The 27,572-nt window shown below is 37.7% G+C and overlaps 1 protein-coding gene and 1 long non-coding RNA gene across 11 annotated transcripts in view; both read left to right on the top strand.

Annotated features, from left to right (window-relative positions):
* Nucleotides 1–2,540: 2,540 nt before the first annotated feature.
* CDIN1 (CDAN1 interacting nuclease 1) overlaps nt 2,541–27,572 on the top strand; it is a 129,093-nt gene continuing 104,061 nt past the window's right edge. For 8 of the 10 annotated variants that reach the window (XR_011097184.1, XM_068684346.1, XM_068684345.1 and 5 more), the window contains exon 1: nt 2,542–2,853. Coding sequence is in view for 9 of the 10 variants with exons in the window: in XM_068684346.1 (XP_068540447.1) it covers nt 2,753–2,853 (101 nt within the window). In the remaining variant the exon portion in view is untranslated. Of the gene's footprint in view, nt 2,854–27,572 lie in introns of all 10 variants that reach the window. The other 2 variants (XM_068684347.1, XM_068684343.1) reach the window with 2 other exon arrangements.
* On the top strand, nt 10,044–13,836 carry LOC137857618 (uncharacterized). The gene is made up of 2 exons (XR_011097185.1): nt 10,044–10,247; nt 10,287–13,836. It is a non-coding gene; the product is annotated as an uncharacterized lncRNA (long non-coding RNA).

The raw sequence follows: 27,572 nt of genomic DNA, 5'->3' as shown, positions 1-27,572 counted from the left end.
AATAAAATAAAATAAAATAAAATAAAAAAAAGACCAAGGCACCATTACTTACCCTCCTACACCAACTGTGGGCTGACTCTCTAAAAGCAATGGTAGGTATCACTGCAAGTCCTCTGCCAGGTGTTTCACTACGATTCCCTGTCTTTGTTTTTTCCCCTACAGTTTACAAGCCTTCTTCCTTTTTTCCCCCATTTTTTTCTTCAGATAGATTCAAGGCAAAAATTGGGAAGAACAGCTGCCAGGGTCAGACACCTAGGAAAAAATATAAGAGCTAAGCAAGCACACAGCAATGTTTCCTGAGAATGCTCCCCCAGCATCCAAACAAGGTAGATGATGCTCCCTGAGCCAAAAGTAAATCTAAGGCTTTTGTGCAGTTTTCTTCCCTCATGTATTTCATGCAGTTGCTTACTGGATTACTGCAAGCTTCCATCATTCATAACATCTTACAATATAAATACCAGCATATTAACTACACATGCTCTAATCTTTGTTTTGTGTACTAAAATTGCAATGGCTGTTTAATTGATGGGTAAAAATATGCAATCAACTGCTACTGATAGGAACATCTCATTTTTTTTCTCATTGGAATTTTGAGCGTTTCATTGGAATAGTTCTGTACTAACTAATTTATGAGAGAGTGACTTACGTTTTGTATGCAGAACTCCCCATCTATGTTTTAAATATCACTGTAAATGCTTCTCTGAGATGAAAAGAGTGGTTCCTATATCTGAGGGCTATTATCTCTTTACGACAGCATGCTATTAGCTCATCTTGGTTTCAGTGAACCTTTGTGCTAGAAGGTTATTTAGTTGTAGATTTCAAAATTATTTTAAAAAACAAAACCTTGTTCTAGTACAAGAATCTGTGAAGCATATCCAACACATATCTCATAGACATATCAGACATTCATAGTTTGATCCATAAACTGGTAATTTTATACTACAGTTCTTCTAACCTATTCCACATCTGTATTCCAGACTGAAGTGTCATTGGATTAAAAATAATAGCCAAGAAAATGTACTACTGAACAAGGGAGATGAACAGAGATAAACCTAGAAGTTATAGGTAGTAACATTACTGTTTTAAAAAACAATTTCACAACAAAGAGAGTGAGATTTATTTATTTATTTAGGACCACTATCTATTTGTTTCTTTATTGTAACCTCATGGGCCTTTAAAATGGGTATCATATAGAAAGGAACATTTCCCTTTGTCCCAAATACACAAATCTTCTAGTACCAAGGATACTACTTCAGAGAGCTAAATAAGGTATTTTTACGTTAAATAATATTCTCCCTTAAAATAATTATATTATGTCAATTTCACATATTATTTTTTGGTCTTTGAGTAAAGGATGGAATCTATAGTTTGGCTTACAAAATGGAGTATCTATAAATGGAATCTTATAATTTGGCACTGACTTATCTTTTACTGTGAGGCAACTAAATGCTTGAAGCTCGTTATATTTAGGCCATAGATCCAGAAGCTCCCATGAAAACTCCTTATAGCAGCCTTCCAGTACCTAAAGGGGGCCTACGAGAAAGCTGGGGAGTGACTCTGTCAGGGAGTGCAGTGATAGGACAAGGGCTAATGGCTTTAAGCTAAAAGAGGGTAGATTTAGATTAGGCATTAGAAAGAAATTCTTTACCATGAGGGTGGTGAGGTGCTGGAGCAGGTTGCCCAGAGAAGTTGTGGGTGCCCCATCCCTGGAAGTGTTCAGAGCCAGGCTGGATGGGGCTTTGGGCAGCCTGGTCTGGTGGGAGGTGTCCCTGGCCATAGCAGGGAGTTGGAACTGGATGGTCCTTAATGTCCCTTCCAAACCAAACCATCCTGCAAGTCTGATTCTGTTTGAAATCTTAAGGTTGGGACTCCAAGTCATATAGATTTGGCAATAATGTAGCCTGAATATGGCTCATGAATGTGATCCAACCAAAACTAAAGGGAATACTCATACTCGTTACTCAGAGTTAATTTACTTAATAACATCCAGCTTACAAATGTTGCTAATAAAAGGATGTTATCTATCTTATTTGGTATTATTTTTTAAAGGCAAGCACAGAAATTAAGGCTGGCAACGTGCCTACTGGTATTTAATGAGTCACCATCCACAGGGTTGTTCAAGGAAAGGTTGGACCTGGTGCTAAGGGCCATGGTATAGTGGGGTGATATTGGTGGGTGATGGTTGGACCAGGTCCTTGAAGGTCCTGGTCCCTGTTAGGATGTTAGGACCTGCAGCTGTAGCGTCACTATGTCAACTTTTTTTTTTTTTTTTTTTTTTTTTTTTCCCTAAAAGTAGGAGAAACAGCAGTTTCTAAGCCACTTTTGCAAACGGCCTTGAAATTCTTCCTTCAGAACAGCAGGCCGCGGCCCAGCTTCCCCTGCTTCACCGTGCTGGGGCCGAGGCCGGGGCCGGGGCCGGGGCCGGGGCCCGGAGCGCTCCCCTGCCGGCCGGGCGGCTGCGCAGAGCCGAGCGGCGGGCGCGGGATGGCGGCCGCCTTCCTCCCCCCCACCTCCGGCCCGGCCGGGCCCGGCCCCGCCGCTCCGCCCCGGGCAGCGGGGCGGAGCTGCGGGCGGCGGCGGCAGCAGCGGCAGGCGGCGGCGCGGCACGGCGCGGTGCGGTGCTTTCGGCGGACTGCTCGGGAAGGGCGCCCCGTGGCCGCCACGACCCCCGGTGGCGCTGTGCCTCCTGCCTCTCCCCGCCCCGCACGGCCGCGCCGCTCGGAGCCCCGGCGGCGGGGGGGCGGTGCGAGGCATGAAGCTGAGCAAAGCCCAGTACGACGAAATAGCGCAGTTCCTGGGGCACGTGCAGCCCACCCGGCAGAGCCTGCGGAAGCTGAAGGAGAAGTTCCCTAGGTAAGTGCTCCCTGCCCTCCGCCGCGGCACCCCCCGGCGCGGGGCGGGCGGCTGGGGCCCGGGCGGCGGCCTGCGGGCTCGGCCGAGGGGCCGCGGGGGCCGTGCCGCCAGCCCCGGCCTCTGCCTCCAGTTCCAAGCCCCCAGACGGTACCAAGTCACTCGGACACGCACACCTGCACCGACGGCGACGCACAGGGCTCGCCGGGACCCGAAAAGTTAGGCACAAAGTAAAGTGTGCGTCTTCCCCCGGCTGCACCTTCAAATAAAAGCTCTCATGGGGGTCCAAAGCACCAGGCACATCTCTTGACACGCACGAAGCATTAGGACTCGGGGTTTTCCTCTCTGGGTGATACCAAAGCAGGAGGCCTGGGGTGCCACTTCCCTCGTGGTATAGGGAAATGGGGCTTTCAGGCCTTTTTGGACCTCTTACATCGTGCTGATCTCTGTTCAGTTGAAGGCTGGAAGATATCAGCAACTTACACGTGACCATTCATCTGTTTTCTCATCTGAACAGCACTCAGGATTGTCAGAGGCATGCCAGAATGACCACAGGCTACTGTGGAAGGGTCAGGATTGAAAATATTAAAAGTTTAAAGGTCTAACCTAAAGGATCAGGATGCGCTTCATGCAATGATCTTCATTGCTAAAATTTGCTTGCTACTGATAATAACAAAGTTGTAAAGGGCATGTTATAAAAGGCATGTTGCAAGAGAAAGTTAATACCAAATTGGGTAGAATTGGAGAGGAATCCAAATTGGATTCCATTGGGAAACTTGTAGTACTACCTTTAAAATGCACCAGAAACATCTTTTCTGTATAGAAAGCTGCACATCCATAGATGTTCTACTGCTCTGGTGAGAGGTGGAAATAAATAAATAAATAAAAATCATTCACATGCTTCCTAAGCAAGCCTTGCTAATCTTATGACAGGTGTGACTGGGAAAACTGCCTCTGTGTAACTTACAGTAAGTGGATGAAGAGCCAACACTAACTTAGGCTTTTAAACTGTCCAATGAAAACTTTTCCTTTTTCAGGAAAGTAATGTAGGTAAAAATCAAGCTGAGGCATTGACCCTGTGGAAGAGAAGAAGTGATGATGAAGCAAAGAGGTTGGTTCAGTGAGCACATTGAGTTGCGTTGCTGGGAGCCCAGTTCAACTTGCACAGTACTTGTGCAGCTTGGGAAATCACTTACTGTGACAGCATATCTCAGATGAGTGTACGCTTGGCGTTACCGCTTTGGTTGCAATGAAACTGAAGAGTGTTTGTACACATGTATGCATGCATACATCCACACACACACGTGCACAATATTCTCTTTTTTTAGACTCCTCTTAAAGCTGTCTTGAAAGACAGAATTTGGGGTGGTTTGCCAAGTCAGTCACTGTGTGTAGGAACCTCCTTACAATATCCACAGAAATAAGCACTTCTACTATGGAAAAAAAATTTGTCAGAAAACTACCAGGCCTTTCTGCTGATGCCTTATACTTCCCAGTGTATCCCTTTGAGGCTGCGGAACATCCATTGGCTCCTCAGTTTCAGAATTTGATTACTCCTGGAAAAAAAAAAAAAAAGCACTAATAACAGAACATGGAATTACATGAGGGAAAACATTATGCTTTTTCTAAACCATCTGGCTTCAGGTGTGGCAAATGCTGTAAGGCAGAGGTTAGCTATAATTATTTCTTCCATGATTTGCTGGCATGGCATATTGTTATGTTGTCACCCATATTAGGAGATCAGAATGTCCTCTTATGGAGTTTCTGCTTGTAGGCCTCTCCTGAATTTTGTTTCCCCATCCTAAGAGAAAGCTAAAATCTGATGTTTGAATGATGGGTACAAGATTTCTTCTCATCTGCTACTTCAGTCACTGAATTGCTACATCTTTAAAATGTCTACTTTAAGTGTAGCTTGAGGAAGTTACAGTTTCCTTCTTCTGTAAGTCTCCTTTCTGTGAATGGCTCAGCAAGTGATGTTTATTTGTTGTCTTTTCGTTTATTTTTCATAGTAGGGCAGATGCCAAAAACCCTCAGAGGAAAAAGTTTGAAGTAGCAAAATCTGTTGGGATAGTGATTTTGAGTTGCAGTTAAAATTTTAGAATACATTCAAACACCACTGCTTCCCTTTGCAAATTAGGGAGATGTACTGAAACAGGTGAGTGTTATGATGCGAAGAGTGGGTACTCTCTGTAAAAATTAAGTTGTAAAAGAGGCTGCCTGGAGAGATATGTAAAATTGTTCGCCATCCTGAGTGTTTATTTAGAGGCTCTTACAAGTTACCTGTTTGATAATTTTGTAGCTTATATTTTCTGTATAAAGTTTTTTTTTTTTATAATCTAGAACCTGTGTCATTCTCTGCAGGGATTAGGAGTTTAGTTGGACTTCTTTGCCTTTTTTTTTTATTTATTTATTATTATTATTCAAAACAGAATAGAACCCTAACTTTCTAATTCAGTCTTTTAAAGAAAATGTTCCAGAATATATCATGGTGGTTGCAGTGGTATGAAGGTGTCCATAAACAGTTTGTCATTACTATGGGTCACTGGTTCAAACTAGGAAGTACATCCAGAAAAGCTGCTTTCACTGTGCACTTTCATTCCCAGGAAGGATCAGTATTCCACTGAGAGTACAATAAATAAGTTGACAGTTTTCAAGTATTTCTGGTTCCTACTGCTTCACAGATCCTGAGAGTCTTTGGACTCTCTGCATTTTCTCAGGCTTTTTTTTCTAATACTGTCTTATCTACTAGATGCTCTCTTGCCTATTGTGCTTCTTGACAGTTCACAGTTTTCTCTCCCTTTTTGTTTCAAAGTACGTTTCATATTTTGTTATGGGTCAGCGGTTGTTCTACAGTTTATCCCTAAGAGCAATCTGTAATTTCCACAAAATTATTGCCACAATTTAGTGTGTATAAGTGTGCTGTGTAGTGGCTGCCAACACGATCTGTAATTCTGTGTTTATAAGTATCTTTATAACAGCATCCATACTTTCTTCTTTTTACAAGCCTGTAATGTTATGGAAAACCCAGATTTAGTGTAATTTCCAAAATAGAAACTCATAAATCAAATTCCTGTTCTTTTTCTGCTAGTGCAGCATTTCTATTCCATAACTGGCAAATTATTTGTTTGTTTTTAAGGTATTGGTTACATGCTTAGCAGTTGTCTTTCAACTTTATCATTCATGTTTACGTTCAACATGTTTGTATTTAACAGCAGGATTTGGGGATGATATGAGGATTATCAAAATGGAATTTTGTCTGCTAAGTATGACAAATCTCTGCCAAAATCGGATGCAGTTCATTTGAGCTTCTTAACATATACAACACTGGACTGCTAATTCTGAACACTTTGTGTTGTGCTTTTCTAAAGAGTGCCAACTTTCCTGCTTTGTTTCTCACCTGGTTATCTGCTGACTAGTAATTTGTGTTTTGCTTTGTAACTTCTGTATTTGATTCTTCTGCTTTCTCTTTAGCCATGAAGCCATGAACTGATGTTCATCCATGATAGTATTTTTCTCAGTAAGAAGTAATGTCTAAATTGGATTGCTAATTGTAGGGCGAGTTACAATCTCATTTCTTTAGCACTTGTTTTTTCTCTTTTAAGTTAGAAGTACCCACCAGTAGAATCTTCTCCAAAACAATTACCTTAGCATTACCTATCCGTGGTGACAAGATTTAGGTTAGACCTTTAAACTTTTAATATTTTCAAGTACCATTTTAACTTGCCTGGGAAAGTCCAGCTTGAGTTTGATTCATACCCAAGTTGAGTGTAGTTGTTTCCGAGGGGGGGAGGGGAACAGCCAAAAACCTCAGTTTCTCTGAATATGGGAATGTGTGATTAATTTCTCTTTGAAAACTTTTCCTGAAGTTCCTATCAATAGAACATGATTGACAAATAACTGGACCCTACTCAAATCTGTACCTTGTACAATATTTTGCTCTTCTTGGTATGCAACTCTGATGGAATTCTACATTTTTCTTGCTAGAATCTTCTGTCTTCTGCCAAGATTTCTAAGGGTGTAAGGTTTGCTGACCCAGTTCATTAGAGTACTGTCTTGTTTTTTATTACACAGAGTTTTTCCTGGTTTGTTTCTGTTCTATTTAAGTCTGAGTTTTTTACACTATGTTATGTCTGATTTAGGGATTCCAGGAACTTTCTGACGGTGCCAGTTGACTAGTCTTTCTTCTTTTAGAGATGTCAGAAACCTTACTTTCTGAGTCCTTGCATTGAACTGTTGTGGAAGATATTTCAGTTCATCTAGGAGTGCTGTATTCCTCCATACCACAGTTAGTGTTGTCTGTATTGTTTCTCTTCCTTAATTATAAATTGTTAAACAAACTTAGTGCTTCTAGCCTGACTTCATTTTCAGTGCCTCCACTTTTATTCCTATAAAAGAAGCATTCTTTTTTGAGGCCCTTTGAGTGCAAATCATGTTTATAGGGAGTTTCAAAGTGCTAGGATTTCAAACTATTAGAATTTATAGCAGCTGCTCTGTGCAAGTCTTTACTTGCTACCTTTTCATCAGAGCATCTGTGTAAAGATGTACTGTTCTGTTTGTGCATCATCTGTAAAAGCTTTCTTCTTAGCGATAAGGATGAGCATTTCTTACAGCAGAAACATAAGGGAAGCTTACCAATAAGCAAGGGACTAAACGCCCTGTAAGCAAGAGAAAAAAGTGATAGGCTGGGTCAGAGTGGATTTTGGCCTTTTTTTTTAAGTGTGGTTATTTGGTTTTAACATACTTCACACCAGGCCTGGGAAGTGCACCAACAAGATTTGTTATTAAATAATGTGTCTGCGTGGTAACGTCTCACAATGTAAATTAGAAAATAGATTTTATATTATTTTCTTGATTTTATCTTCTTCTTAGTGATGGTTCATACCGAAACAAAGGCCTTTAAAGAATTTTAAACATGTGACATCCAAACCAGCCAAACTTCTGATTATTTAAGACTCAGTTAACATCTGCAACTACCTCAAAAGAGGTTGTAGTGAGGTGGAGGTCAGTCTCTTCTCCCAGGCAACAAACAATAGAACAAGAGGAAGGGGCCTCAAGTTGCACCAGGAGTGGATTAGGTTGGATATTAGGAAAATGTCTTCACTGAAAGGGTTGTGAAGCATTAGAACAGGCTGCCTAGGGAAGTAGTTGAGTCACCATCCCTGGAGGGTAACAAAAGACGTGTAGATGCAGTGCTTATGGACATGGTTTAGTGGTGGAATTGGTAGTGCCAGTTAGCAGTTGGACATAGTGATGTTAGAGGTCTTTTTCAACCCAAATGATTCTGTGATCTTTTATTCCTCTTTCTCCACTGTCATTGTTGCCTCCTTTTGGCTTCTAGAGTTTGTGATAGATATGTGTGTTTTTCCTCTTCCAGCTGGTTTTGTTTACAAGGAAATATATTATCTTTTCATGAATAATTTCATTCCTCCTTTATGCTGCTGCTTCTTAGTACTGATCAGTGCACAGTGGTTGGGTTATGGAACAGGAAGGTAGAACTGTTGCCTCTTTTTTTCTGTGTTTTTCTTTCTTTCGATCTCTGGATTCTGGTACCTGCTGGTAAAGAAGCCTGGAGATTGAGTCAAGGTAAAAGGAGAATTCTCTGTTCCGTGCTGTAACGTTCCTTGGAGCTTTTGTTCCAGGAGAGAGGACTAGCAGTGAAGCTTGAGAGCAGAGGGCAGCTGGATGTCTAGGTGGCTTTCAGAGCTCTGTGCTCTGTATATACAAGCTCAAGTATATTAGACAATGAAATCTTACCTGTGGGCAGCCAACCTACTGATGTGTGAGAAATCAGTTACACTCTCTTCTTTCTGAAAAGGCTGTAATCACAGCAAAATGGACATAATTTGGCAGTTTCCCTGCAATCTCTGCTCTTCTGAATAGTAGGTAAATTATTTTGGAAAGCAGATGAACAGTCTTCAGTCTACAAGCATTTATCAAGTAATTCTCATTTAGAAAGTTGCCTTTGTGCCCATGAGAGCTAACAACATTTATTTCTTAAAACAAAGGCATAGGTTAAGCTCCCTGTGCTTTTCTGTATTCTCACTAATTGTAATAATAAAATCTCACTAGCCACCTCCTTGATTTCAGTAGACCAGTAGAAAATGGATTTTAGTGGAGATGCAGAGACTTGGAGACTTTATGTTAAACTTAAGAGGAAATAAACATTTTATACCACTGTTTGGTTTTGCCTATTACACGCAGCAGAAGCCTAATGTAATTCAACGTTTGTTATGTTCTTGAAGCTATGTTTAACCTTACATGTGAGCAGATTGATAATAAGAGTTGGGAAGTAGACTTGGCTTGTTGTTTGAAAAGCAAATTAAAAATACACAAGTTTTCAGAAATGACCTACAATAAAATGTAGCATGATAAAAATGTTCTTAGAACAAAATACAAATTTATAAAGTAATTATGTGACCTTTGAATTGATAGCGTTCCATTTGGATATATATTCTTGCTATTTGAAGCCTTGGTGTCAGATTGTGATCTGTATCTTGGTAAGATATTACAGTTTTGGTAGGATAAACCAGACTGCAGTACAGGTTTTCTGATTTCACTGTAAATGCCAGTGCACGAGCCTTAGAGGCTTTGCAGCTGGTTGGGTTTGGTGCATCATGCTGAAAAACTGTTTGGTTATGCTTAAGGCCACCATGTGTGGCCTTAAATAGGAAGAAGGCTAATTCTTCTCTGTGGTACAAAGTATTGCATCACAGAAATTAACTATATTGTCATATAACTTAGAAGGACTTTTTCTCATCCTTTATTCTTTAGATTAAAAGTAGGATAATTATTTAAAAGATAGCTATTGTTAACGGTAGATACTTTCAGAATGGGCAATGTAATTTTACTGAGGTTTGGTGTTCTCCAATAGCCTTAGATAGGATGTAGAAGGAAAAATCTTATGTTAGTACAGGTACATTCTAAGCCTTAAGGGTGTGGATGCCTTCAGGATTTCTTTGGAAAGAAATGGAAAGGATTTTTGGGAGGTTTGTTGGCTTGTTTCTGTTGGCTAAAGTGTAGATAGCATGTAGAAGCATGTGCCAACATGAAATTAATTTTGAAGGAAGTGCGATGTACTTTTCTGTTACAATTTTTATTGTGTGTTTTTAGGTGTAATCATCCTCTTACAAGGATTCCCACATACATTGTCCATCCTAGTAAAATGCCAAGTTATTTTAAAGGTTAGCCTTGAAATTTTGCTTGAAATGTGCAGCCGAAATTAAGGTTGTACTTTTTGAATTCTTGAGTACTAACTTTTTTTTCCTTTCTCTCTTAACCTTCTTCCCCTGCAGTATAGGAAGTGCTACAATACAGGAGTCCAATTTGTTCAGAAAAATAAAAAATAAAGACGGAAAGAGCTTAACTACACTTGCGAAGTTCATATTGGCTTCATATTGGTAAAGTAAACCTTTACCTTCAAGTTCATATTGGTAAAGTAAACCTTTTTGGCCTTGAGGAATTTATTTAAACGATTTAGAAGCCAGTCCTGTATCCTTTGAAGAACCGATGGTGAAATACAAGGATTGGAAGAGGTCTCTTAGAGCAGAAGTGGCAATGAGTTCTCTGTAATTAAAAAATGTGCTCTGAATCTGTTGTAGCTCTTTGTGTTAAGTGCTCTTGCTTAGTACAGACGGAAAGAAAGAAAGAGGAAGAGGGGGAGAAAACAGGAAAAGAGAGAGAAGAGCAAAAAGAGAAAGAAAAGACAAAAGGGGTGGGGGGGAGCAGAGAAAGAAGAACCAAAAGGAAAAGAAAAGGAAATTGAAAGAAAATTAAGAAGAAAGGAAAAGCAAGAAAAAAGAAAGGAAAAGCAAGAAAAAGCAAGTGAGGGAGGAAGAAAATCCTTTTATATGTCAAAGCTGCAGGCTTTGTTTTTGTCACAATGAATGTTACTATGTTGCTTCTTAAAGTTTAATTTGATTGTACTTTTTGCCACTTTACAAATGATACAGTAGTGATAATCGGCAGTAGAACAGAAGTGTAAATCCTATAACACTACTGAGTATTTCATTCTAAAGCAAGATTGGTGTCATCAGAGAGACCAACAGATGTCTACAGATTTAAGGGCCAGATTACGGTTGTTGTTAAGTAAGGATGAAGTGGAAGTTTTAACACTGACCATATGTGCATTTTAATTGACTTGTGTATTTTAGAATACCTTTATAGTCACATTGCTTGTACAATGGACAAAAATGGTAGTTCTTGATTATATTTTATAACCAGTTCCTTACTGTTTCATTCTGAAGTCTGCAAACAAGTCTAGGATAGAGTTTTATGAGCAGAGGCGATTTCGTACATCTGAGAGAAAAATATTTTATTCATGTATTGTTTTTTGGACAGTCATATTCTGGGCTATATTACAATGGCACAATAAATTGCTGAATACACTGTCTGCTGAATATGACCTCACCATGAAAAATTTGATGCATTAGAGTAGGAAAGGTTGGAATATATCAACCTTAGATGACAAGGGACTTTGAATTTTGACCTAACACAGATGACCTTTGTGTGCAATAAAAGTGAGTTTAATCTCCAGGTCAAGGTTGAGGTGAATGGTAGGGCAATGTGGATTAGTTTGTGCTCGCAATAGCTGGATCACACCTAGCAAGCATGGAAATTCATGGTCTCTGCATTTTAGAGTAACCAAATGCTTATTTACATAAAGCTTACCCATATCTATTATACCACCTTTGAAAACTACGCTGTACCTTAAGACAACTAACTCTTCAGCAGGTGTAGGCTGATTCATTTGAAGCTCAGTGTTTCAGAGTAAGAAGTGTGAGGTATGTATATTCTGCTCCTATAGATCATTGAATAGGTAAGCTAAATAAAATTTCTCCTCTAGCATGTAGAAGAAAGGCTGTCAAGTATATTGCCTTGCTATGAAAAGGGAGAAATCTGGAAGCTTTATTTCTTTGACAGCTAACCTGTCTTTGGAACATCGGAAGTTTATTCCTAAGTGGCTTATCCTTTTAGGAGGAACACAATTAAGAGAGCTCTGATCTGTTTCACTAGGCAAATACAAAGAAAACAAGTCCTTTTGAGCACTCCCTTGCTGTAAAAGGTATTTGATCAAAGAAGCTAAGTTACAAAATGTTTTGGGGGTTGTCTAGGTTACATAATAAAGATGTATAGATGAATTTAAATAAAAGATTGTAGTGTTTTATAGCAGTCAAAAACAAAATCTGTCTTTTTAACTGGTTGGTGTTCCAGGAGTGCTATTTTACGAACACGCTCACAGTATATGCCCTGAATACTTGACACAGATAAGAGTAGCAGTGGTGCTGTTGGAAGGAGGGGGGAAGGAGGGAGTTCTCTTTAAATCAGCCAGGGGAAAAAAAAAAAAAAGTTTGAGACTAATGGAAAGAACCTCTACTTCTTTAATAGAGCCTGCAAAATATATTCTCCAGGACTGATCAGCTCTGAAGGCTCTGGAGGTTTGATGATTGGAATGGCAGGAAATCACGCTTTCAGGACATAACGAATTGACTAGGCCATCCATCATTTGTTAGCATGCGCTGAAACGCTGGGTTTGTGTGCAGAGGTCTGTGATTTAGTAAATACTTGGGAGATGAATAGAGCTTACACACAAGGGAAGATATTGCTGTCCTTCAGCAGCCTTAGACACAGATCCCTGCTGAGAAGGCCGTCTGACAGCAGCTCATCAGTAACTGGCCTGTCACAGTCAGTGATGCCCACCAGCCATCTCCAGTATATTAAATGCATTTTTAATATCTGCTTCAGTAGATTTAATGAAGAAAATTTAGTTTCCATACTCTGATCACTGCTTCCTCAAGTGTTTTAAAGCATTGACTGAAGCAATTCCAAGAAAGGAACTATGCTGATACCTGGAGGATTTGATTGAAAATGAAACAGAACACAAACAGGAGTGCTATTATCCAGTTTCCTTAAAGCAAAACAAAAATGTTTGGAAAAAGCAGTGATCTTCTTAGAAACAATTGACCCTCCTGCAGAGGGACCTCATGCAGCATGCTGTACAGCAGCAGAGATGCAGTGCTGCAAAAGGTGTGTGTACATAGTGGTTCTGTTTAGTATGGCTGGATTAGCCAAAAGGCATAATTGCATTTCCTAAGCTTTCAGTTGTTAGGTCTTGAGTCAGATCATCGTTCTGTCAGGCTTTCAGAGTTCTCAAAGACAGTGGGTATGAATAGGAGGAATGGAAGAGTAAATGTTTTCAATAGTTCTGCAAACTGCCTTAGATTTTGTGGGGGGTTTTGAGCATTTTTGCAAGGAATGTAGTTGGTGAAAATCATTGTAGCATTCCATGGTATTGTTTAAACTGATGTAAGGTATAAATAATAAGATACATTGGAGAATAAAACTTCTGCTATTCTTACAACTTAGCAGGCTCATTGAGAGTTATAAAATACCAACATTCTGTTCAAAAGGATCGTAAGGAACTGTTTTTGTAACTCTGTACCAAATGATAAAATCTTTTGCTATCTACATATAGATAAACTTCATAGTTGTTTGAATTTCCTGGGAACTTTCAGAAAAAACTTCCATTTACGTGAAGGCAAATATGTCGGTTTTGATTTTTTTAATGCGATTCAATGCTTATGATATTTACTTCAAGACAGCAAGACAAACAACTCGATCTTGTTGCAAACATCCATTTGAAACATTCACTTCTTGAGCTTTTTTTCCCTCAGGAATCCATTCTGTATTCACAGAAGAGAAAGCAAGTGCTGAATGAGACCTATAAATTTGATTCTTGTATGTGTCAAAACAGTAATGTATTAAATGCATATTATTATAAAAATTTAAGACATGTCCTAGACACTTACATTTTTATAACACATGGCAATATTAAATAATACATTTTCTTGTTAGCATCTGTTTGCTGTCATTGTTGGCAGGGCCTATGATTTATTACTTAAATTAATGACTACAACCATTTTGGTCCTGATGTATGCCCCTAAGCTTATCATACCACTTAATAAAATAACATATATGCTTTTACGAGAATCATTGTTTAATTGTTTATTCCTTTAAGTTCGTGATGAAAATATCGTGTGTTTTTCCAATGTGAATGTCTCGGAAGATCGTATAATACTGCAAACTGAGTGAAATAATGACAGGGATTTACTTCACTAAGAATATAGAATATGCTAACTGATCCCATTAAAACTTTTCTAAGACAAGCCTAATAATTTGTTACCAAAAAGAAAAGGTATAGAAAAATAATTCTGTTTTCTTCGGATGGTTCATTTGTTCATTTGTTGGACTAATTGGTACCATACAAGTAGACTTCAAACTTCTGTTGGCATGCTTAGATTTCATGATCTATCATTAGTTTTAAGCTTGTATTTCATAGAGTTCTTGTTGTCCATGGACTTCAAATGAAGAATTCAAAGTAAATGAACTTCTTGTCAGCAGGCTTAAAGTTGCCAAACAGGAATCCAAACCTCCTGGGGGAAAAGCATTCTGGTTTAGAAACCTGTTAGGTTGAGAATTTCTGTTTTGTCAGCAACTAAAGCATTTGTATTGATCTTATTTATTTTTTTTTAATATATGTATTTTTAAAATTCTAGTGTATAACATTTTGAATGTGGTAGTGATTTGAAGGGGATCCATTATTCCTTCCAGTGCACACCTTAAGATATCCAGTAGCCTGATGGATAATGACAGTCTCATTGCTTTATGCTGGAGATTTCTTTAACTTGAATCCCCTGCTTTATCTTTCTCATCTGGGTAGGATATTTAAGCAGTTGTTGCTGTCTGTTTAAACTGGTGAAATGGCTTCAGGTCAGGATGTGGTGCTGAAGAGGATTTTGTTTGGGTGAATGTCCTCTGTGTATCTGCAACTAGGCCTGCAGGGTCTTGGAAGTGCTTGATATCCATGATTCCCAGAGAGCTCCAGGAAGTTTCAATGCTGAAGAAAAATATCCTAAAATAGCACACATTCATCCATTGAAAGCAGGGTGTCAGATAATTCATTGAGTAAGACCTATGTTATACCTGTGTGAACGGTAGTAGGTTGTGTAATGCAGCCTGCTGGAAACTTTTAAAGACAACATTAAAACTATGACCAATATAGAGGTAATACTGACTTCTGTAACTGAAAGAGTTTTCATCAAAATTAATATAAATTGACTTCTGGAGTTCCTCGTTGTTATTGTGGACCCAGATGGTGATAATGGCACCATGTGTTTGTATTTCCATTTGTGGTTGGCTAGGAGGTGGCAGAACTTCATATCAATCCACTACTGATACTCTTACAGAAGAAAAGGCTACTGAACACTAGCCCTCTCCAGCATTAATACAAAATGCATGTCAATCCAGCTGGCATTCAGTTTTCAATACACAAGTGGGCATTGTCCTAGACAAGGTCATTATCCCAGATACACAAAATATAAAGAAATCAAACAAGCTAAATTTTTGCTTCTTGAAGAGTTAAAAAAGGAAGTTTTGAACAGTTGACAGGTACTCTAGTGAGGCCGAGCAAGTTCATTTCCAAATACAGTGTTTACTGACCTCATTGCAGCGAGTTATCTTACACAGAAAGATGTTACACTTTATCCTATTATTGGAAACAGGAAAGTTCAATTATTGACCAAAAAGAGAAGTCTGACTACATTTTCATCTCATTTATATTGTGTTCTTTGACTTCAGTGGTCTGAGAAAGAAAAAGAAAATGGCTGTTTGCAGGATTTTGGGGGGAATTTTTTTTTTTCTTGTAGTCTTATCTGTCTGTCTGGTATGTCCTCTAAGTGACTTTAAAAAAAAAAAAAATCCTGTTGGTTATTCAACAGCTAGTATCCACAAGCTTATGCTTTTTTTTTGAATTTAGTATTTACAGATGGACCTCACTAGTGACTGACGATCATTTTTATACATGATTGTTTTTGTGGTTTTGCGGTTTCTGAATAGAGTTTTCCTCCATTTGTCTAGTCATATTTGTCTGCAGTTCTAACATTTTCAGTCTCAATAATTGAAAAATACTATTCAAATGTTTCAGCTACTTTGAGAAATTAATATATTTCTATGTAGACTGGTTGGGGGAGGGTCAGCATTTATTACATGATAATCACTGGCTTTAATTTATTTTGTAATTCTTAGCTTTTTAGTCTCCTCACCAGGGATAATATATCAATGGAACTTTGCATTAGTGGATCGGGTTGTATACTGAAATAACCAGTTAAAATTATTAAAATATGCAGTGGAAAGCAATGTGCTTAGTTTAATGTGCTTCTGAATATTAAATGCAAGTAAAATGGTATATAGACATGGAGCCATTTGTTATATTTTAGTATATGAAGCAATAGCTGCGTAAACCTTAACCTCATAATTTTGCAAGTTCCACTTTATCATGTAGCTGTAAAAGGTAATCAAAATAAATCATAGAAGATGAAGAAATATTTTCTAGGGCTTTCTGTATGCTTTCAGAAGTGGAGCTTGATCCATGAAATTTTAGTAAGCATATTAAATAATACAATATGATGTGCAACGTGTCAGGTCTGATAAATTATTTTGTATAGGACATTTATACAACATATGGTGAGCTGCTATGTGAACAGCTTAATGACTAAATTATGTTAATCTTCCTTGCCATATTTACTTTTCATTTAAAAAAATGGTGTTTTCAATTTTTGATTTTACTTTTGATCATGGGCAGATATAAGAAAGGTGTAGGTCATCTCCGAGAAGCTGTGACAGTGATCCAAGGTTCCTCAGCTGTGCAGTGTACATAACACAGATGTTGGGAGAGTCATCTGTCAGCTATGCCTCTCCTACGGAGTTAAAGTTCTAGGGGGAAAAGAATTCGACACAGTGCTGTCACTGTTACATTTTCACAATAGAAGAGCATGCAAATATTCAACCTCCTGCTTAGCAGTAGTGCCCTGTCTAATGTCTGTGCTGGTTAGAATAAAAAAATAGTGGGTGCATCTAGGGCTCATAGATCTGACAAAGGTCATGCTATGCTGGGCATTTGAATTGGAAATTGTCTGGACTTAGATTTTATAAAGCTCCCACTGTTGTCGGGGAAAATTTCAGCAGGGTTTTGTCCCTAGAGAGGCCTCTTAGGCCCTTTTCTGTCCTATGAATGAATTTAGATGTGAGGGTTTCTCCTGCCTTAAAACTGTTAAGTTCATTTTGCATACATCCCCAGAGAGAAAAACTGGCAGATGCTTTTGTCTTGGAAGTGTTTAAAAGAAAACTGCAGAACAGGAACAAGGGAGAGAAGGGGCCCTGTGTGGAGTCCCAGAACATTTTGGAAATGGCCAATATGCAGTTTTCATCAGTACTAAGGCGGGGCGCAATATGGTGCCTGTAGCTCACTGGGGAATATGAATGTTGATTAAGCATACTCCCAGGCTTTGAAATCCTGAAAGCAGTGTCAGAATAATGGATGTTGAGCAAATGTCAAGCATTTGTTAATTTCTCTGTTATTTGGAGTTTATCTACCATGATCAATCAAATAAACTAGTGCTTCTCTGTTGTGGCATGTGTCATTGATATGGTGATTAGGTGGCTGGAGAGGCCTTCTGCCTTTTTTTTGTTGTTTGTTTGTTTGTTACAGGTAACAGATTACATGGGAACAGCCATAACTTTAACTTAAAGATTTGTTTGTGGTTGGTTTAGTGGAAAGTGGTGCATTAACAAAACACTTTAAGGACACCAAGAGAAGCTAGAGTTGCTTATCTGCTGTGCTAAAAATAAAATTCACTCCTTTTTTTTTTTTTTTTTTTTTTTTTTTTTCCTGTTCTTGGCCTTAAAGCTTTACTGTTGCAGGGAAGGAGAAATTACCGCTAAGTGAAAGTTAATCGAATGAACTATTACTTAAAAGGAGAAGTTTGAAAGCAAAAGGTATCCACCCCAAATTAGTATTAGTCCATAGATCAGTCTCCTTCTTCCCTCTAAATCTTTGGTTTCTGTAATATAGGTCTCAACACCCCTGGTTTTGGTTGGGAAGCTATCAGGTGCCCTTTAGTTAAAAGTCGAGGGGATGACTCACCTTTTTTGTAAGAACATGCATTTTTTTTTATGTTATGATAACATGATTTTAACAAATTTATGTTATGATAGCATATAAATATATGTTATGATATGTATGTTAGATGAGCTGGTAGTTACTGAGTAGCATACAGAAATGGAAACAGTCCAGTACAGAATATTTTTTCCTCCAGCTTCTCAATTGTCATTGTCTTTTGATATCCTAGTTCTGCTAATTTGCCATTATTAGGAATTAGGAAACATACAAAAACCTGAGAGTTAAATGTGGAGAACAATTTTAAAAAATAATTTGAAGGAGGAAAAGATGCGGCGGCCTTTGCTGCTTTATCATTAATGTGTTAAGACTTCAAAATGGAAGAGGGGTAGGTTTGGGATGTTTTGTTTATGCCCTTTTTTAAAGCTGCTCAAATGATGTTAATTGTCAAATTTCACTGAATTCTAGTGAAGTTTAGTTACCCTCGTCTCGTGATTATTTTTTTTTCAAAGTCTGGTCCTCATGTGCTTTAATGCAAAGACAGCAATGTATATTTTTATTACATTTTTGACAACTCCCAGAAATTTAAGAAGTGTCAGTGAGTCATGCCATATGACTTGATGCAGTTTGAGGTCATATTTAGTTTATTTTAACACGGCGCAAATGTTTGATGTTGAACTAGTTTTACTTCTTCCATAGTTCCCACGTATTTATTTACCAAGGCCTCTGGGCCCATTCTACTAAGACCAAGTCAAATTTTGGCGCTTATTGAAGGTGGTGCTCTACGGTGAACCTATGGAGTGTTTACATCAGGGATGACTCCGTTCAGCTAGGGCATGGCATCAGAGTTCTGCTGGAAGCACGGCCTCTGTGGCAACGCAGGAGGCGAAGCATTGTCCCCATTTGCAGAGTAGTGAAAGGAAAGGAAAGGAAAGGAAAGGAAAGGAAAGGAAAGGAAAGGAAAGGAAAGGAAAGGAAAGGAAAGGAAAGGAAAGGAAAGGAAAGGAAAGGAAAGGAAAGGAAAGGAAAATTCAATTGGAAAGGAAAGGAAAAGAAAGGAAAGGAAAATTCAATTGGTCGGAGTGGAAAAGAAGGGTAGAGAAGTGTTAGGGTAGAATAATATAAAATTGCGATCACCTCTTGTCAGATGCTCTCTTATCACCTGCCAATGAACACATTTGTCACAGCTCTAGATAGGCAGTTTTAAAAAGAATCCTGGATGGCTGCTAGTAAGAAGAAACAGCTGGATTTCCTTCTTAGTGCATTCTGCTATGTTTCCAGTGTTTAATGTTGAAATTAGTTTATTCCCTCTACGTAAGCAATGCCCTCTAGTAAGCTATACATGAGAGGCATAATCAACCTTAAACTGGAAGACTTCAGTCTCAGAAAGACTGGAAGAAGGCTTTGTAAATATGCATGTTAAAATACCTTATAGACACACGACAAAGTACTGCACTGTCAGCGAGGTGGATAGGCAAGAATTACTCCGTGTTGATTTTTTTTGTATTTATATTATTATCAGTAACTTTTAAATGACAAACTTCAATACACTATTTAAGATTTAAGACTAAAAACCTCAAATGGACTAGTTATAAATGGGTTTATTTCTTGCCTTAAATTAGCGTCATCCCCCAAACTGGAATTTACTTACAACTGCACTTCTGTACAATCTGTGTTTGATACAGCTAAAATTCTTTAAATTATATCCTGTGTGAGAAACTTCAGAAAGATCCTGATTTGTTTAAGGAATTAACAATTTTTGATTTGGTTACTGGAAGCTTTTTTGACTTAAGGTGTTCACTTTTACCCTGGAGATAGCTGTGCAACAGTGTGTGTGCTTGACATGTGATGCATGCAAATGCTAAATACAGTAGCAGCATGAGGCAAGTGTCATTAACAGTAATTTATGTAATGAAAGCCACCTGGCTGTCTTCGTAATTAATTGCTTGTAAATAATAAATTTAAATATAATTTATAGTTTTCTAAATTTGATTATGTATTTTTAGGAGCAAATTGTTTAAAGGTGTTTGGGGATTTATTTAGTTTCAAATTGGCGTAGATACGCTTTTTACATATTGGCTAATTTTTTAACATAAAAAGAACAGTCTAATTAGCTTCAATTTGCCATTCACTAATAAAAATAGTTTTCTAAAATTAACTTTAAGCATTTATGGTTTAGGGACAATGTAAGTTTGAATAAAAAACTTATAAAGTGGAATGATCCCTATTTTCCACAAATCAGGACACTTAAGATCATAGTCTGAAAAACCTCTTTAGATGAGGTGTTGTACAATCTTACCCTTCTTGGGAGGAAAGGGAACTAAGACAATAGTTACCTAAACAAAGTAAAGACAAAGAGCACGAAACAAATATATGAAATACTTCTTTCCAATAACAGCCAACTAAGTCTGAACTTTATTTCAACATAAAGACTTTGGCCCTATGAAGGGGGCAGATAGAAAAGATGAGGGATAAATAAATCCCTGGCTTAAATTGCAGCTTCCCTGCCTTAGCTGCTTGTTGAAGTCTATTGTAATTGCAGCTAGGTGCATGTTTCGTTGCACAGCTGTCAACAGGTAACGAAAACTTGCGTATTTCTGTCTGATGGAGCAGCATTTAGATTGTGTTACAAAGAGAAAAAAGTTCAAACTTGAAAACATGTTTTCTGTGTAGCCTTAACTGAAATAAATTGAAATTAAGTATGGATGGAGTACATTTAAATGCAGCCAAAGCATTTGCAGAGGTTTTGCTTTTCTCTTTCAGTCTCTGCTTTGCCTCTACTTAGGGAATGTGTTCACTCCCTCTTTCCTGGCTGTTACGTTCCTGCTAAACTGAGGACATGGACATTGCGATGCCACATAAGCAGATTTGCTATGTTAGTTTCAAGCTTTGCAGTTATTTTGTTTAATTTCTTGAATTTATTTCTGAGAAATTGTATTGGCAGAGTTAAAAGAGAACATTAGAGAATAGCAGGAGAAGGAAATGGGAAGAAAAAGTCCTGAGATTATCAAACTGAAGGTGGGAGGCAAACTCTATTTGACTCCTCCTATCAGTTTCTTTTGTCAATGGGCTCCCTGACTAGGAGATCAAAGGGTACCAGAGTAGTTCTGGTATGTGTAAGTTGAAAAGATTTGAAAGTCATTGAAACCTTATGTCAGAATATTTGTCTGAGAGTTTTAATTTCATGTTGTAGCATTGACACTGTATTTTTAAGCCTCTGTTGTGAATATCCTTTGGTTCTGTATCGTTGCAGATTCTGTTTGAAAAATGAACTTTACAAAGTAGTTTTGTGTTTTTGTGGAAGAGACTTCACCTGAAGCATTAGTGAAAAAGTTTTTATATATAGGAGTCTTTGTGTGGGTTTGGCATTTAAATAGTTTTGAACATACTACAACACTGATGTTTAATTCTGGAACGAAAAATACAGACAATAAACTGTCAGAAATATTGTTCTGATATTTGCTTACTAACATGATGAGACCAAAACGTAGTTTCTTTTCAATTGGAAATATCACTCCTCTGTTCCAGTGTTTTCAGAGTTCCATCTTCAGCCACAAAAGCTACTGTTGCTTATTCCCTTGGAAGGGGACTGTTGTTCGCAATGTGAGTGTACAGAACCATATAGGAAAAAAGCATCTTTCTTCTGACTTCTTTTTTTTTTTTATTTTGGGGGCTAGATCAAAAATACCTTGTGACAATTAGAATATTGTGTATTTTGAGTTAAACTTGTATTATTGCTGTGGAAAGGTGTTTTGTTGTTTTTTGTTTTTTGTTATTAATGAAATGAGGTGGAATTCAGTTCTTTGGGGAGCAAGCACTATGTTGTGAGCATTGCCTGTATTGATAATTGGTATTTACTTCTTCATTTTTTTCACATCAGTTACGAATTGTTTGTTGTCTGCAGTTGTTTTAAAATATATTGGCTGTTACAACAGACACGAAAAAATGAGGTGTCTACAGGAAGAATTGGTGCCCCGTTCTTAAAGGAACTTCTAAGTCTTTCTAAATGAAAAATCATTCAAACAGTATCTAATACTGGCAATTTTCCTCTGTCTGCTGCTAGAACTTATTGGCCAACTAGGTCAGACATTATTAAAGTTCAAGTGGCCCAGTGGGAAAAGTAATGGCCTTATGCTACTATGAATTTTAAATGCTGCCATTTCTATGTATTGCACCATCATCTGTTCTTGCACATCACTAAATTGTATAGAAGTTGTGAGACCAACCAATGTCAAGGTCATAGAAGTGATGACTCTTCGCAAGTAGCCTTCTCGGAGCTTTGTCATACAGTTATTCTCAAAACCTTGGCTATAGGCAGCAAAGTTGTGTGCACATGCCTGCATTTAACCTTTTCATTATTCTTGGATATTGTGAACCTGCAATGTAGGAAGAATTTTTCTGCAGACTCTTTATTTTTGGTTTTTATTTTTAAATCTACCAAAGCTATAAAATTGATGCAAAGACAGTTTTTAGTTTGTGATTCATATTTACATCTTCTGAGTCAAGCTGTTGTACTGTTTAATGACTGTGTCAGCTCTACCACAGGTACTCCTTTTTATCTATATATTTATTGAATTTTTATGGTATAAATATATTTATAATGGAAGTACTTCCCCAACACATGGTATTGGTTTTATGGTTCCCAAAATACAGGTATAGTTGGAAAGTTGTAATATTGGAAGATACCTGCTTTACAGAAATGACAGTTCTGTAACTGAAGACCTACTGTCTTTTATGTGACTTAGTTACTCCAAATCAAATTCAGTTCCTGATTTAGGCACATATGTTGACACACACATATATATACATACATACACAGACATGTACATTGATTTAGCTTAAATTGGTCATTTGCTGACTTCAATAAATTCATGTTAGATTTGTGAATGGTAAAGTATATATGTGTACAGAGACAATTTGCTTTTTGAGAACTTCCACTCAGTGAAGTGGCCACAAACATATTAAACCTTTAGGAAAGGTTTTAATATTAAAAAAGAGAGGTTAAAACCATAACTTTATTCTAGTAGTCAGTGACTTCCTCTCCTTCATTCCACATCCTTTAATGCTTAGATTTGTATCAGCATAGCAGTTCTCAAATCTTAGTAAGCCTTTGTTATTCCTGAGGCTTACTAGATCCTCATGTGGACACATTCAGATGGTTAAGGAGCCTTCTTCCCATCCTGACACTTGAAAGAAATTCTGAGAATTCACTTCTTGTCACCTTCACTCACAAAGGAAGTTCACCATCAGACTGGTTTTAGTTGATTTACAGGCATAACTGCAGTGCTTGTTAGCCTATATCTCGCAGTTCTAGGAAGCCATGGAGGCTTTACACATCTGTGCATGTATTACATATTTGAACCAATGCCGCTATAATTATTGATGGAGTTTTTAGAAATCAAGTGGTTAGTGATAAGCAGTATGCAAACATGGATTTCTGTAGGAATTCCTGTTGCAAAGAGTTTGCAGCACAGAAGGTGAGAATGAATATGCTCAGCTTTGTTTCATGTCTTTAACGATGGAAAAACACATTTCAGACACATTCTGGAATTTTAGGATAACTGCAAGTATTCTCCTTTCACCTCCAGACATTTAAGTTTGTCAAAATCATGTATTTCTTTCCTCACATAGATACTTAGTTCAGCATGGCAGCATCATACAATTCTAGGCCTAAGTTGTATTTATTACTTATATTTTAAAGATAAATATCACATTGGCAAAAATATTTTAAAACTTATTATATGTGGAAAGAAAAAGTTCATTTCCGGTTACTAGAAATGAGGGTCTCTTGCTGTCTGCTTCAGAACATTTCATGAAGGGATATGACTAGCACTCCATACTCATGCTGAAGAATGTGAAAGGAAAGAAACAACTTCTTCTATACCTGAATTCCTACAGTAGCTAAGATACACTGTTGGATGCTCTTCCAAGAGAACCTTTGACAGTGTTGCTTTGGGATTTCACACATTACAGCCTCTGAATTTTGGAAATGCAGATCCTTTCCTCACACACAGTCTTTTAACCATTATGTTTATCATCTTCCTGAGGTGGAATGTTTCATTTTGTGAAAGGGAAGTAATGAAGGTATGTTCTTTGTAGATTTCATGTGTTAGGGAAAAAACAGACAAAACAAAACAAAAAAAAAAAACTGGTGTGTATATAATAAGTATTACATTGGTTTGTTTCATAATGGACTTTGCTCTCCCCCTGCTTGTCTCCACTTGTCTGAATTGTTACTGGCTTAAATACTGTAGTTCACATTTACCCTTGATTGTTTATTTATTTATTTATTTACTGGTCAGTTCAGGTAGTCTTCCGTTGTTCCATCATAAAATACGTGAAATGTAAAGCTGCATTTTTAGTTGTGCTATTTTGGGCAAAAAGTGTGGAGTTAAAGTTGAGGAAAAAGAAATTCATTTTCAAGTGAAGAGATGAAACAAGTAGAAACTCATTTTTGTACCAAAAAATTTACATTTGGAGAAATTTCAGCAAATGAAGTGGGAAGTTTAAGTTTTATCTTATCCCTAAACTATTCATTATCTGAAAGGGATGATAATATAATAATTGCAGAAGTCATCTTTGGATTTTCTCAGGGCAAGGCTCTAGTAAGTAGCAAATACTAAGTTGGACAGCACTCCAAGTCTTGGCTAGACCTGCAAGCATACTTTGTAGAGATGTTGATTTGATCCAATTAAAATCTTTGGGTCCTTACTAGCTGCTTCTTGGCCATAATTTTGTATCATCTGTAGTTATGAAGCACTGATCTGTGTCAGCATATTATCTATTACTAGTTAATACTCACTGCAACTCATTGCAGACATTCTCCAGAGATTATGGCACTTCTCTATCAGATTCTGGGATTCATTAGAAGAGACTACTCTAAGTTTTATTCTTACATGTTAAATAACTTAAAGGCATATTATTTTTCTGGCACCAGACTTGCAATTGTCTTTTTAGCTTGACTTATTTCTAGCATGTTCTGGTCTGACTTGGGCATCCCATTCTAAACATGGATGGGATTTGAAAGCTGTAATACTTTTTTTTTTTTTTTTTTTTTTTTTTTTTTACATGAAAAGCAAATTTTTATGTCTTTATATCATTTGGAACCCAGAAATAATATTCCAGTATTTTTAAAGAATTATTTTCTTTAAACAAGACATGAACATTTTGTAGTGCTGGGTAGGTTTTAGATTTCACACTGTTTTCTGCATAAATCAGGTTCTGTATTGACAAGAGCACAAACTACATCAGGCATTCAGATGGAAGTATGCCACTAACATCAACAGAGTAACAAAAGGTAAATTGGTTCATTACAGATACTGCTGTACAAGAAAAAGAGGGTATTTCAAGAGCTAGGCTGGTTGCTTTGAATGGAGTTCTGGGAGTTATCTCCATTAGCATCTGGTATTGCAGAAGGAAATGTTTCCATGAAAGTGGCTGCTACAAAATTTACAAGGAAAGCCTTCTTGGTTTACTAGAAAATATATCAGCTATTTAAACTAGGTAGTACTGAGAATTATGGGTTTGGGATTTATTTGTTTGTTTGTTTTAGAAAATCTGTAAGTCCATACCATGGCTCTACAATCAGTTCTCAACCAAGGCGCTTCTTTGATAGAAACGTGTCTATATATTCTCAGTCATCCAGTAAAACCTTTATGCTTTTATATGAAGTTTATTCTGTAAGAGGAAATAATGGAACACTGAAATTTTATTTTGAATAAAAGGTATTTTAAGTAGTATGGTTGTTTTCCTCAATACCTTAGCAATATTAATTTGTCTGCTCTTTTGCAGCTTTGAAATCTTGCAGAGGAAGGCTAGAGCCCTAGGCATTTGGCAGCGTCTGTAGCATTAATGGCACTCAGCGCTAACCACAGCATGGTGGGAGGTTAGCAGGGACCTCTGGAAGTCTGCTGCAGCCCCCTGCCCAGGCAGGGCCACCCAGAGCAGGCTGCCCAGGACCACATCCAGGCGGTTTTTAAACATCTCCAAGGAGGGAGACTTCATAGCCCCTAACTCTGTAACTCCAGTGCCAGTGCTCAGTCATTCTCACAAGTTCCTGGTGTTGTGACAAAACATCATGTGTTTCAGCTTGTGCCCTATTGCCTCTTGTCCTGCCACTGGGCAACATTATAAAGAGCCTCACTCAGTTTTCTTTGTAGCCTCCCTGCAGGTATTTGTATACACTTGATAGATCCCCCCTGAATAAATTACGTAGCATTAAACTGAACTGTTGGTATCAGCTGCTCTGTGGTCTTTTTGTGCTATGTCTTGCTATGCAGATGCATTTTCATGACTTCTGTCCTGTCTCCAAGTACACTGTACTGTCTTTTTGCACACTTTTCAAAACCATGATATTTGAGTTTGCTATCAGTGGTACCTTGCATTAGATCCTCCAGCTGTGTTTTAAGGAGCTTTTTCATTTTGCCAGGCAGTTTTCATTTTGCCAGCCATTTCATTTTGCCAGTGGCAATGAAACTGTGGCAAGGAAGCATCAAATGGAAGATGAGTGTTTTTGGTGTTTAACAGGGAAACTATGTTAGTAAAAGAAACATGGAAGCAGCCATTTGAAGATACAAATCCACTTCTCTTGGAGAAAGAGAAAGATCTGGTAGTAAGGCTTGACGTTCCTGGAATGGTACTATTAAAGTAGTTCTCCATCAATGCTGTAATGTTTTTGTGCTGTAATCTAGTATATATGCAACTTCTTCAGTTTCTGGACTGAAGGTTGTGGGTTTTTTTTTACTATTTGTGGCAAGTCTTAAATGATCTGAACAGTTGGAAGCATAGGAGTAAACTTAAGTAGAAAGATGAATTCAGGGACACCAAGGGAACAAAAGGACAAGAGTCATGTGTGTGTGTAGGAGAGATAATGATCTCAACTCTTTGATATATCAATGATTGTTTTAAGGTAATTGTACAATAACTATAGTAATTCTACAGGCAGTAGTCTAAAAATACAAAATTGGTGTATCGGGGAGAACTCACACCAAAAATCCAGTTAAATGCTGTCCTGTTTTTTTGTTGTTGCTTGGTTGGTTGGATTTTGCTCTCTTGTTGTTGTTTTGCTTCTGAATCTTTTGTTCTGCATTCAGTTCTACCATTATGATCATGTAAATCTGCCAGATAATAATAGTTACGTGGAGAGCCATTAGGGGGCCATATGTATCCAACTTATTTATAGACTGCAGGGGTTTTTGTTTGTTATTTTTTTTGTGTTTTTCAAATAAATCAACTTGGAAAACTATAGCCTTGCATATGTATATTGCCTGTGTGTATATGTAATCTTAATTTCTTTCCTTTGTTCACCTTTTACTGATCACATCTGTATATCGAAGGTTGTCATAACTGAATGATGCACCTTTTTGGGGAGGCATTGTGGTACATATCTCTTAGCCTCTGTGACAAGTTATGTATATTTAAGAATATTTAAAATCTTGACTATATTGTCATTTTTTTTCTGTAAATTTTATTTCTCTGTAAATTTCTTAATCTGTATATTAGATGGGTTATATTGCTACCATTTTTCTACAGTTTTAACGTTCAGTCAGTGAGTACTCGGGGAGGACATTCTCACGTGTAAGATACCAGAGACCAAGGCTCACCTTACTGCTGTCACACAGATGTGCTGCTGGGCAGACAAGCCTATGCTACGGTATTGTGGCAAAGATGCTGGAAGCACAGATACAAATAACCAAAACCAATAAGCTCACTGTATAGCACAGCATTAACCTGGTTACTTTGCTCATAATGCTTCAACTAGTTGATCTAGGGG

Source organism: Anas acuta, chromosome 5 (genome assembly GCF_963932015.1).
Source record: "Anas acuta chromosome 5, bAnaAcu1.1, whole genome shotgun sequence".
NCBI lineage: Eukaryota > Metazoa > Chordata > Aves > Anseriformes > Anatidae > Anas > Anas acuta.
The sequence above is the reverse complement of the archived record's forward strand: the minus strand, read 5'-3'. Positions and strand labels throughout refer to the sequence as shown.